The sequence below is a fragment of the Microplitis demolitor genome, chromosome 3 (genome assembly GCF_026212275.2).
Source record: "Microplitis demolitor isolate Queensland-Clemson2020A chromosome 3, iyMicDemo2.1a, whole genome shotgun sequence".
Taxonomy (NCBI): domain Eukaryota; kingdom Metazoa; phylum Arthropoda; class Insecta; order Hymenoptera; family Braconidae; genus Microplitis; species Microplitis demolitor.
Genome location: NC_068547.1, coordinates 21,414,370 through 21,426,869, shown reverse-complemented (window position 1 = coordinate 21,426,869; position 12,500 = coordinate 21,414,370). Strand labels below are relative to the sequence as shown.

The 12,500-nt window shown below is 28.4% G+C and overlaps 2 protein-coding genes across 2 annotated transcripts; both read left to right on the top strand.

Annotated features, from left to right (window-relative positions):
* Positions 1 to 1,626: 1,626 nt before the first annotated feature.
* On the top strand, positions 1,627 to 5,605 carry LOC103569853 (UDP-glycosyltransferase UGT5). The gene is made up of 3 exons (XM_014441853.2): positions 1,627 to 3,137; positions 4,964 to 5,183; positions 5,308 to 5,605. The coding sequence occupies exons 1-3, from the start codon at positions 2,057 to 2,059 to the stop codon at positions 5,603 to 5,605; spliced, it is 1,599 nt and encodes a 532-aa protein (XP_014297339.2). The 5' UTR covers positions 1,627 to 2,056.
* A 2,713-nt stretch (positions 5,606 to 8,318) lies between these two features.
* Positions 8,319 to 11,600, top strand: LOC103569854 (band 7 protein AGAP004871). Its single transcript, XM_008547378.2, has 9 exons — positions 8,319 to 8,439; positions 8,526 to 8,635; positions 9,449 to 9,521; positions 9,614 to 9,696; positions 9,772 to 9,975; positions 10,119 to 10,174; positions 10,720 to 10,798; positions 11,076 to 11,177; positions 11,499 to 11,600. Exons 1-9 carry the CDS (start codon positions 8,346 to 8,348, stop codon positions 11,598 to 11,600), a joined length of 903 nt encoding a protein of 300 aa, XP_008545600.1. The 5' UTR covers positions 8,319 to 8,345.
* Positions 11,601 to 12,500: the final 900 nt, after the last annotated feature.

Below are 12,500 nucleotides of genomic sequence, written 5' to 3'. Positions count from 1 at the left end.
TTATTCATAGTCCGAGTGTGTGGAGATAAAAAGATCTGAGTAGTAATTGTTTCTTTCTCTATCCTCGGAATTCGAGGCTCGCTTAGATAAAAGTAGGATCAAAGTTATACAATATAGTTCACTGTCAAACTCGAGGTAGAAGTTGTACTACTTTATTATTCATACACACAAATACAACGACGCATATTAATGTACTAAATTAAATAACTTTATGAATCGATATAAATTTACAAGGCCACTTAAGTAAATATAGGGTCATTGTTGTCAATTGATGTGCAATTATTTAAATATTAATCATTGGTCTAAAAATCTATTGAATTTTTTATTTTTGAATATGGCTACCAAGTCGGCTTTGGGCCTCGTTATAAATATCAACATTTTTTTTCTCAATTAATTTATCAATGTTCGTACTGACGGCATAGAAAAATTATTTAAAGCTGTTTCCGCCTTTTTTGGGCCTGGTCCTTCAACTATGGGATTTTTGTTTCTAACTTTACTATGACCAATTTACCCTATATTTATTTATTATTAACAGAATACTTTTGTTAATTTAATTATTGTCTATTGATATAAATTTCAGCGTAGAGTTATTATTATATTGTTTATTTGTGGTATATACATGTCCAAAATTTGAAGGTGGGTAGAGAATCAAATTTTGAAACGAAAAGTCCTCGAGCGTTTTTAAATTCGACGCAGAGATAATTAGTTATTAAGTAATGAAATTAGCCAATCAGAAGCGCTTGAGCCGAAAAAGTAGAGTGGGGGGTTACTGAAGTTATCTGTAATTCTCCCCACTCTACTTTTTCGGCTCAAGCGCTTCTGATTGGCTAATTTCATTAATTAATAACTTATTATCTCTGCGTCGAATTTAAAAACGCTCGAGGACTTTTCGTCTCAAAATTTAATTCCCTACACACCCTTGAAGTTTTGTTTTTAAATACATATATATATATATATATATATATATATATATATATATATATATATATATATATATATATATATATATATATATATATATATATATATTATATATAACATCAAAGTACTTTATCTTTTATTGAAACAAATAATATTTTTATAGAATTTTTTTTTTTGTTTTTTTAAATAAAATTTATAAAAACCCCTAGAGAGAAACCGGTTTCTCTTTTTGGTTACCGTCTTTATAAAAGTGATGCAAGAGCCCACTTTTCGGATATTTTTACATTTCCCTCAGTGGGTCCGTACTTTAAAAAGTCCTCTTTGTTTTCATTTTTTCAAAATAAAATAAATTAAATTATCTAATATATTTTTTTTTACAAAAGATTTTAGTTCACAAAAAAAAAATTCACGTGCGCATTTCAGCTGAACATAAAAAATTATTTTTATAAATTAATTTACTCCATAATTAATCAATTGAATACATATTTTAAAGTATTCTTATTTAGATTTATCTCTACGATTAAATTTAAGTCTAGAGAATTAAAAATAAAAATAATAGTAATGCCCTTCCTAAATAAATATTTAACTAGTGACGTAAGCCTGTAGACCTTCTACCTAAAATAATTTTCTACCGAACATAGCATCTGAAACCCCCTCTACTTATTTTATCCCCACCACATTTTTTAAACTACAACAGACATTTCTGCTCAATAAATAAAAAAATTATAAAAAGCCGTGTTAATTTAAATTATTTTTCATTTTTTGTAACAGCACAACCGTAATTAAATAACAGGATCAAAAGTAATACTATAAGTAATAGTAAATAGATACGCGATAAAAAAGCAAGTGCAGTTAAGCCAGAAATATTTTTATCTAAGGTTGTTGTAATTTAAGTCTCCGAGGTAGAGTGGGGCCAAAGATTACACAAGCAAGACTCATCTATGATGTTCAGTTCACTGTCATCAGTCTCTCCTGTTACTTTAGTATGACATAAGTGATATATAATACATACGATAATGTCAGCTCGTTTATTTCGTTAACGATCGAATTAAAATTTAAAACAAGGTCACTAAGTGTGGGGTCATCTCTATCGGTTGGTCCGCTTCTAGTGATCGTTTCAAATAAATAAGTGACGATGACTGTGAAAAAAATTTTTTTAATATTATTACTGGGAATTATTCATCTAATTGATAACACAAGTGCTTTGGAAAGTGTCGCAGATAAAAAGTACAAAATTTTAGGATTTTTTAGTCACCCTGGAAAAAGTCATTTTGACGTTTTCAAGCCACTTCTTGTAGAATTAGCGAATCGTGGTCATGATGTTACAGTAATATCATATTTTCCGCGTGAAAATAACACGATAAATAATTATCATGACATAAGTTTGATAAATAAATTTAATCCATTTGTAAATGTCGTCGATTTGAAAAGAATATTCCATACACCGATGACGCCATTTTTAGAATTGTTTCACTTACGTAACATGGGATTGCAATCTTGTGAAGATGCACTAAATTTACCGCAAGTTAAAAATTTAATTAAAAGTAAACCAAAGTTTGATTTGATACTCACGGAAATATTTAATAGCGACTGTTCGTTAGCAATAGTTGATTATTTAAATAATCCGGCGTTTATTGGGCTGTCATCGCATGTTATGATGCCATGGGCAAACGGTCGAATAGGTAATCTGGATAATCCAAGTTATGTACCCTCGTTATTCCATGGATTTGCTCCCAATATGAATTTTATTGAACGCACATTCAATACTATCAGTCTGTTATATATGAAAATATTCTATCAAGTCGCATTTAATTGGCCGACTCAGAAGATTATTGATGAGGCTTTGGGATCTAGTAAGCCGCTATATGATATTGCGCGTAACACCTCAGCTATACTTGTAAATACACATTATTCGTTGCATGGTCCTAAACCAAATTTACCAAATGTCGTGGAAGTCGGAGGAATACATATTAATCCGTCTCCATTGCCGAATGATATACAGCAGTATCTTGATAATGCTTATGAAGGAGTTTTGTTCTTTAGTTGGGGATCTATGATAAAAGCCAGTTCAATGACTAATGATACTCTCAATGATATTCTGAAAGTTATCGGTAATATACCGCGAAAAGTTATTTGGAAATGGGAAACTGAAAATTTACCTAATATACCTAGTAATGTTCTCATTAGGAAATGGGTACCACAAGCTGCTATACTTCGTATGTATTTATTTTATTTTTTTTTAAATAATTTAATTAATTTTTTATGATCCTCAAACTAGTAGACAATTAAGAATTAATTGATTTTTTTTTTCAATCACAAAAAAAAAAAAAATACTAGAAGTATGCATATGTAAAAAATTTTAAAAAATATTGCATACCTCAACCGCGTGCTCTACTGTCACCTAATAGGTGCAATTTTCTCATACCTAGACCAAAAATGTAAATTTCTTCACTCTTTAGGACCCTTATTAAAAGAAACGATTAGAAAAAAAAATTTGTATTACTTTTTAATGCTTTTGGATACTTTAAATCACCCTTCTTATGGGCATTTGACATTACAAATCGTTTCTTTTAATCAGGAGGCAGAAAGTCTTCTTTCCTTTTATGATAAAAGCAATCATAAAAATTAGAGCATGCGCTATTCTGCCTATAAACGGAAGCGAAAGTTTGAACTTTCAGGAAATTATTTTCGTGGTTTGAAATGTCCTACTTTCCTTCCTAGGTGTGTAATCTACTGTTTTTTTTTTTTTTACAATTTATCGTTTTGAAAAAAATCAATAAATTGTTTGACGTCGGTTAACTTCAGTATCATAATTTAAGAAAAAATAAAAAGAGACTAGATTTTGATTATTAAAAATTTTTTTTTTCGAGTATAATGAGGTAGCCTTAAAAATAAAAAAAATAAAAAATTTTGAATAAAATTTAAAAAGAATGAAAATGTAGATTTAATTTGAATACAAATATGACCAGTAAAAAAATTAATAGCATAATTTTGAAAAAAAAAATTTCATTGAAATTATTGTAGACAATTTTTCCCGGCTTTTTGCTAATTTAAATTTCATTGAATAATTACCTGTCATGAATAAAAAAATTGACAATAATACGGTTTAAAAATATTTTTTATCAAATGTAAACGGAATTGAACATTGAATTGCTATAAGATAAAAAAAATTGATAACACGAATTGTTTGCTATATAATATTTTTCCTTTATTGATTTACTGAACTAAAAGAGGAAATAATGATTTTAACGCTTTTGATTGATGTTAAATAAATATGGCGGTTGTAGATATAAGATAAAATTGATTTTTCCCGCCTCCGGGTGGAAAGTGTCAACTTTCGTTCCGCTGTGCAAAACGAAGTTGCCGTTTTCCGCCTCCGTCGACGAGAAAAATAGTATACCCTCCTCGGGAAGTAAATAAGAAAGCCTCAGATCACATGTTTGTTGACCTCGGCTTCGCTTCGCCTGATCTGAGACATTTCTTACTTTACTTCCCTAGGTGCGTAATATACTAGTTTTTATTATTTATTAAATGGCATGGTTATTTTTATATTTTATCATATCAATTATTCAATATTCTTTTAATACTGTAATTTATTACAAAATGTTGATTAAATATTTAAAAAAAAATTTCAATTAAAACGTTCGTACAAAGCAGATATGTATATATATACAGATATACTACTCAATTATTAGCGATAAAAAAAATTTAATCTTATCAAAATTTTTTGTCTTTTTTAAATTTAAACTCTATTCATATTGAAGATTTCTCATAATTAAGATAAAAAAAAATAATCATATATATTTTTTATCATAAAATTTTATGACTATTTACTGCATATATTTATTTATAAAAAATAATATAAGATAAATTTTACAAGATGGAGTTTCATATATTTATACTATGCTGAACTCATAGATAATTTTATTCCCTGAAAAAATATTATAAAAATTACATAGCAAGAAAAATATGAAATCATATATTTAAAGAAATAAGAAAAATATACATGAATATAAATGACGAACATTAAATATTTTTATAGGGCATCCAAATGTGAAATGTTATTTGGCCCACGGGGGTTTGTTGGGTATCAGCGAAGGCGTCAGTGCCGGAGTTCCCATGGTGGTTGTTCCGATGTACGGAGATCAATTCAACAACGCCGCGGCAGCTGAAAACCGCGGGGTCGCTATTGTGCTCGAATGGAATAATTTCAACGCTAAAACTCTGAGATCTGCGATCGATCGTGTGTTCAACGACTCGAGGTAAACGCGGTCAAGCTTTATCTAATAACAAATATAAATAAATAATCTTGTTAAAATAAATAAAATTAATTCCTCATATTTTTTTATTATATAACTGTACTATTGCTCTTATTATTTTATTCAGCTACCAGAAAAATGCTAAACTGCTGCAAAAAGCTTGGCATGATCGTCCAGAGTCGCCCCTAAAGACGGCGGTCTGGTGGGCGGAATACATCGCACGTGGCAACGGTCAAAAATTTTTGAAGTCTTCCGTAACATCTTTGTCTTGGTACCAAGAGGCTCTCATTGATGTTTACATAACCCTCATTGTGATATTTGTAATAAATATATTTATTTTTTATAAATTTTTTAAATTAGTGACGAGAAGTTGTATTAAGAAAAAGTTTAATGATAATTCTGTGTATGACAAAAAAAATAAATAGTTTTTTTTTACTTCTATTTAAATTTATTTCTGTTGTTTTTTATTTCAAAAAGTTGTTGAATGTTAATCAACAATTTAATTGTTTTTTAATAATAAGCTGAATTTTTAAATACAATAATTTTTTTTTTATAAAAATCGAGATTTTGGGTTTAGAAAAAAAATTTCATTTCTGGGTCACGGAAAATTGGACTTGAAAAATGGGCGAGTTTTTATTATCCTGTTGACGCAACTTGAAACAGCAAGTTGAGTTGCCGAAAAATTATTATACCGCACTAAAAAAAATATTACGCTTAAAACTTATCAACAAATTGAACGAAAAATTATTTGTCTAAATTCGGAATTATAAAGGAGCAGAAAAAATTTTCGAGGCCTACGATAATAATTATAGTACAGCATAATAATTTTTCGGTGACTCAATTGTCAACTTCCTGTTTTAAGTTCGATTAACAGCATAATCAAAATTCGTACACGGAAAAAATGATGCTCAAAATTTTAATAGTTTGTAGTTTATTTTTGACTTAAAATTAGTCTATTCAATACTAATATCAAACCAGGATCATTATATATATTACAAAATGGATATTATTTATATTAAAATTTAATACACATAGAAGAGGAAAATTTGTAATTTCGTATATTAAAATTAATATGAAAAAGGATCGATAAATTGGTACCTTCAGTTATTACTATTCAAATAAGCATACAAAAATTTTAAAAATGAGGAACCGAAAAATTAGTAAACGTACATATTAATATATAAAGATCTAGGATACGAATTTTTCATTTTATTATTTACCATTTATTCGATATATGTATATAATAAATTAATTTATAATAACGAATAAATAGCATTTTATATTAATTATTAGTCAATGGGACAGAATTTATAAAATAAGAGTTAAAAATTATCGGTATTTTTATGAGCAAAAAATCAGTATCTAGTATACTAATTTTTCGTTTTATTAGTTACCACTTATTCGATTTATATATATTGTAAATTAATTTATAATGATGAATAAATGATATTTAAAGCTAATAATTTATCAGTGATATCGAATTTATAAAATAAAAATTTGTAACTTTTTCAATTTTCGGCTGTAAAAATCAGTATCTAAGACAGCAATTGTTAATTTGTCCAATCATTACTTTTAATAGATTATGCCATAAATTAATGAACTTTCACTAATAAGTCCCGTATTATACCTAAAAGTAATAATATTTCCAAACTTTTTGAAATAATTGATAGTAGTTTTCAGGAATCTACAAAAATTAGTAAACTACTTTGCATTAAGCACATAATAGTACTAAGTATTCATAACAGACTCCACCTTTAACTATTATTTATTAATTTTTAATATTATGTTTTTTCCGTGTACATTCTTAGTCTCCATTCTTCCATATAAAATAAAAGTAAAAATTTTTGCATTAATAAAAATTCACCCTCCATTAATAATTTTTCTAATTGACCTATTTTGACCCTTTTCCATCTATAATGTCATTAAAATAATTTATTTGTCTTCCCATTAAATTATCAACAACTCACTTAATAACAATCAATAAGAAGTAATTCCTCAGACATACTATTGCCTCTGCTTCATTGAATATAATTTGATATTAAAATAACTCTAAAGCTGTTGTAAATCGATGATCGTGAACTAGAAGAGACCTTGGCCAATACAAAGTCATTACAGCTATATATAATATTTATAAATTTACCATCACACTAGAACCTATAGAGGGTGTAGTTAAACTGTACACCATTATCACATTATGGAAATAACAAAAATATAAATATAATACCATAAAATATGATAACAAATTTATACTAAATGTCCGACCCTTAATTGAGCAGTCAGCTTTTAAATATTCATCCCTGTGCTCGATGAAAATTTCATCCAATCCGCGTACATTCGGGTACTATTTATAGTGATAAATTGTAACATAAAATAATAGACAGCCCATGGACATTTCCACGCATACTTATATATTATTTATAAATGTTAATAACATGCATATTTAACAAGTTATTACTCGCCGCCGATGTCCAACGGAAGCTTATCATTGGGCGATAGACAGCGGTGGCGACAATTTTACCCCAGACTTCCACTACCTGTTGTCGTGGCAACCTTTTATATACCATTGTCCAGTTTGTAACGTCAAGGTATGTAAGGACATACCCCTGCTGTTTTTTCCGAGCTCTACATGCGAACGGATTTACATTTCAAATTTATTTGCTGCCCATTTTTTTACCGTTCAAATTCGACAGTTCAAATTTATCATTTTTTTTAAAAAATATATCTTAAATAATTTAAAGTATATATTATTTGTATACATATAAATATATATGTATATTTTTTTCTTCTTATAATTAAATGTGTAATTTTAATTAATCGACTGGTGAAGTTAAAAAAATTTTTAATTTGAAAAATATACACAAGGGCCGATGGTGAATTTTTGAAACATTGTAGTAATTAGCAAAGTTTTTGTAATTTAACTTGTTGTTACTTATGTATATATTTTAATTAGCTAGTTTATTTGACTTTACAGTGTATCACTGACGAGTATTAAAAAACTTTTAATTGCTCGGAGATTTTTTGCGCTAAGTAATTTTTCTTATTAAATTTTAAATTTGCTTTTTTTTTATTTTTTTTTTTTTTTATTAATTTTATTTTATTTAGAGAAATTAATGTGCAAGTGAAATTTTTAAGGTGGCGCGTTTTGAATCTCGAATTAGTCCTGGCATGTCAATTCCAATGACGACTGTAGGAAATGGTAACATGACACCTGTTTTGGTTAATTCACGCCCTGATGACATACGGAAGCGTATTATTGGAGGTGAGTTTATTTGATTCTGTGGTTATCGATTTGATTATTTGCTTAAAGCGGTGTATTGATTAATTTTTTTATTTTTTATCGTGTAGCTGACACTCAGCAACCACAGGATTTTTCAAAATGCGGAAGTGTTTTAATTGGACTGTCGTGGGCTCTCGTTATTCTTACGATGCCATTTTCACTTTTTATTTGTTTCAAGGTAAAATATACAAATTTATCGCTAATAACTACAATTATATATACTATTGATTAGTTGATTATTAATAAAATTCATTCAAAATAAAAATAAGGATGCCAAAAAATTGCCGCTTGTTTATTTTTCTATTCTTAGTCAATCATATTTATTTTATATTACCAAAATATATCCTCGGTGATATTATTACATATTTACGTCATATGAAAAAAAATCGGGCAAAGTGACGGCTCAAAATTTTGTCCAAATTTTATTTTTGAAAATTCTTTTAAAACGTATCTAATTATCTTACAATTTTTAAATCTTTTGAATAATAAAAGAAAATTTTTATAGAATAAAAATAAAAAAATGCACATTTAGACAATTCAAAAATGAGTATATGCATTTTTTTGAATTTTACTATTTTAATTATTTAATTTTTTTATACGTAATTAAAAAATCATCTTATTGATGGCAATTTAAAATTAATCTTAATTTTTCCAATTATATGTTAAAGTAAAAAGTTAAAAAATTTCGCGTATACTGAGGATCAAAAAATTGAATTTTTTCTCACTAGCTAAATTTTTCCCGCGTCCTAATTTTTTTTTTGTCCTGAAAAATTTTCAAAATTAATTTACTGCTATTGCCTCAAAAATAAATTTTGAATATCAAAATCAAATATTTTTATTGCGAAGTATTGCGCAATATAATTAACTATTCCAATCATTCAAAAAAAGTCGCATTTCCCAGACTAAAAAAATTTTCAATTACAAAAAAAAAAAAAAAAAAAAAAAAAAAAAAAAAAAACAAGTGATTATTATATACTATATTTATTTATAGGTCGTACAAGAATATGAACGAGCGGTTATATTTAGACTAGGAAGATTATTATCTGGTGGCGCTAAAGGCCCTGGTAAATAAATAAAACAGCAGATAATAAATATAAAAAAATTAATGAAGAAAAAAAAAGTAAATTGATAAATAAAACAAAATATTTTTCCTCAGGTATTTTTTTTATACTTCCCTGTATCGATTGTTATGCACGGGTTGATTTGCGTACTCGTACATATGACATCCCGCCACAAGAAGTAATTATTTATTAGACATTAATGTAAAATATAAATGATTAAATAATTAATATTAATTAATAAATAAAATAATAGGTGCTAACAAAAGACAGCGTGACAGTGTCAGTTGATGCCGTAGTTTACTACCGAGTTAATAATGCAACAATATCGATTGCAAATGTTGAAAATGCTCATCACAGTACACGTTTGCTTGCACAAACAACATTGCGTAATACTATGGGCACGAGGCCGTTGCACGAAATATTGAGTGAACGCGAAACAATTTCCACAAACATGCAGGTAAAGTCAAAATTTAAATAATAATTATTATTTTCAGTGTAGAAAAAAAAATTACCAAAACAGTATTTAGTTTATTACATACTTATGTATGTCAAAGTTAATTATCTGATCGATATTTAAATATAAATATTTTATTTTTTAAGGCTTCGCTGGATGAAGCTACAGACACCTGGGGAATCAAAGTCGAACGGGTTGAAATGTAAAATCAATTTTTTTTTTTTAATTTCCTCATTCATTTAGAAAAAAAGGATCTATTGACACAAGATATTGCGTTACTAATTTCAAAAGGACATATATTTGTGCGCCCTTTTGGTTTTAGCCACTAAGTTTAAAACCGAAAGGGCGTACGAATTTTTTTTAATTGCTAATCATATTGTAGTCTTGATCTAAAGCTGAAAATTGGAAAAAAAATTTGAAAGCCAAAAGGGCGCGTAATTTAAACTTTATCTCTTTTTGGCTTAAAAAAATTTTTTTTTTATTTTTAGCTATAGAATAAGTCTACAAAACGATTGTCAGTGAAAATAAAATTTATACGCCATTTGGATTTAGTTTCCAAAGCCAAAACGTGATATATATTTTGCATTACGAAGTGAAAACAAAAATTTTCTTGGGACTGGAAAAATTTCTTACTTCAAGAAAATTTTTTTTCGTGTCAAGAAATACTTTTTTTTTCAGTGAATACTATAGTATTCTTTTTTTATTGTCCGAATTAATTAAATAATTTATTGATAAATTTAATTACAGCAAAGACGTCCGTCTGCCAGTTCAATTGCAACGTGCGATGGCTGCAGAAGCTGAAGCCGCACGTGAAGCACGTGCAAAGGTATTTTTTACTTATTTTATGTTTAAATTTAAATTTTAATGTTAAAGAAGTAACGGACATTACCTTTCGTTATCTCATCAGAAAATGAATACCAGTAGTAGATATATTCGTACTCTTGGATAATTTAATTTCGTAGATGGACGCCAGATGGCTCTGGACTAGAGTTTGACAAAAAAGATTTGATTTGAATTTAAATAAAATTAGTCAATTATTTTTTTTTCAACTTCACGTGATTGGTTGGTTAAAAAAAAAATGAATATTTTTATTTTTCAAACAGGTTATTGCTGCAGAGGGCGAACAGAAGGCGAGCAGAGCATTGAGAGAAGCATCTGAAGTTATCGGTGACTCTCCCGCAGCATTGCAACTTCGTTACCTTCAGGTAAATTATTTATTTAATTAAATATCATAGTCAGCCTGAAAAAAGATTCAAATAAAATCTCCATCACTCTGAAATCACTCAACTGGAAAAAAACTTTCTGTTAACTCCCGAAAATTAGAGTAATTTTTTTTTTAACTCCGGACTAAATCCGCCTTTAAATAAAATCCGAATTTACTCCTGATTTTTTTACAGTATACATATAATTTTGAATGAATTTCCAGGAGGTCCAAATTACCCTGACATGACAAAATTACTCAGACTGATTATAGTTCAACATAATTAAAATCCAAATAAAATATTAATAAAAAATAATTATTGCAGACATTGAACACAATATCAGCCGAGAAAAACTCCACCATCGTCTTTCCACTTCCCATCGACATGCTGACATATTTCATGAAGAACGCAGCTAATAATAATTAAAAGACTTTTCTCTAAATTAACAAAAACTTTTACAATAAATAAACACTGCACCAAAAAATCATTTTCTTAATTTATGCGTCTACCATCCACATTTTTGGCACACATTATTAAATTTTTAGACTCCGCACCATTCATAATTATTATTATCAATTAAAATATTAATTACATGCATCAATTATTTATATAATAAATATACATATATATAAATATAAATAAATATTTGTATGAATTGTGTACTTGAAAAATTTAATGGAGTAAATAAATCACGAAAAAATAAACAGTAAAACTTAAAACATGACAGGTAGTCTGTCACCTGTGGCCTTTTGTCAAGTTAAAAATTTAAAGGTTTTAAGTAAAATGCAGGTGGAAGCTACAGGAGGTCATAAAGTCCTCGAGGGCGTCTTTTACTTAAAGTTAAGGTAAGTAAGTTTACTTTGATCCTTAAACTTCGCGAGGTTCACTAATGTAATGTTATGTTTAGTCTGTACCGGCTGTACTACAGCCTCCAGAGTCCAGCCACTCACAATCAGTCATCCGTTTGTTGTATTGGTGAGTACATCTTTTACTCCATAGCTTATACCTGAATCGAGAGGTAGTGGACAGCAAAAGGTGAATTAGTGGGGGTGGATAGAGTAGATGTTAAATTTTTTTTGGTCATCTTCTTCTCTTCTCTTCTCATCTCATCTCATCTTATCTCATCCGTTTCTCCATATTCTCTGGATGCTGTACAGTAGAGTCTACTCAACTCTTAAGCTGTAAAAGAAACTACTCCACCGTCCATCCTCTATACTTCTCTATACGTCTCGTGTAGTCTGTACTGAGAGGCAGCGGCAGTCTGGTTCAGGGACCACGATCTTAGTTTGCTTGCGGCGTTTACCACGCGCGGCCGCTCTCTTACAA

Bases quoted from the DNA above. Each gene is read 5' to 3' on its own strand.
- LOC103569853 (XM_014441853.2), top strand. From the start codon at position 2,057: ATGACTGTGAAAAAAATTTTTTTAATATTATTACTGGGAATTATTCAT. The intron at 3,138-4,963 runs GTATGTATTTAT...ATATTTTTATAG, and splicing joins ACCACAAGCTGCTATACTTC to GGCATCCAAATGTGAAATGT. The intron at 5,184-5,307 runs GTAAACGCGGTC...TATTTTATTCAG, and splicing joins CGTGTGTTCAACGACTCGAG to CTACCAGAAAAATGCTAAAC.
- LOC103569854 (XM_008547378.2), top strand. From the start codon at position 8,346: ATGTCAATTCCAATGACGACTGTAGGAAATGGTAACATGACACCTGTT. The intron at 9,522-9,613 runs GTAAATAAATAA...ATTTTTCCTCAG, and splicing joins TGGTGGCGCTAAAGGCCCTG to GTATTTTTTTTATACTTCCC. The intron at 9,697-9,771 runs GTAATTATTTAT...ATAAAATAATAG, and splicing joins ATGACATCCCGCCACAAGAA to GTGCTAACAAAAGACAGCGT.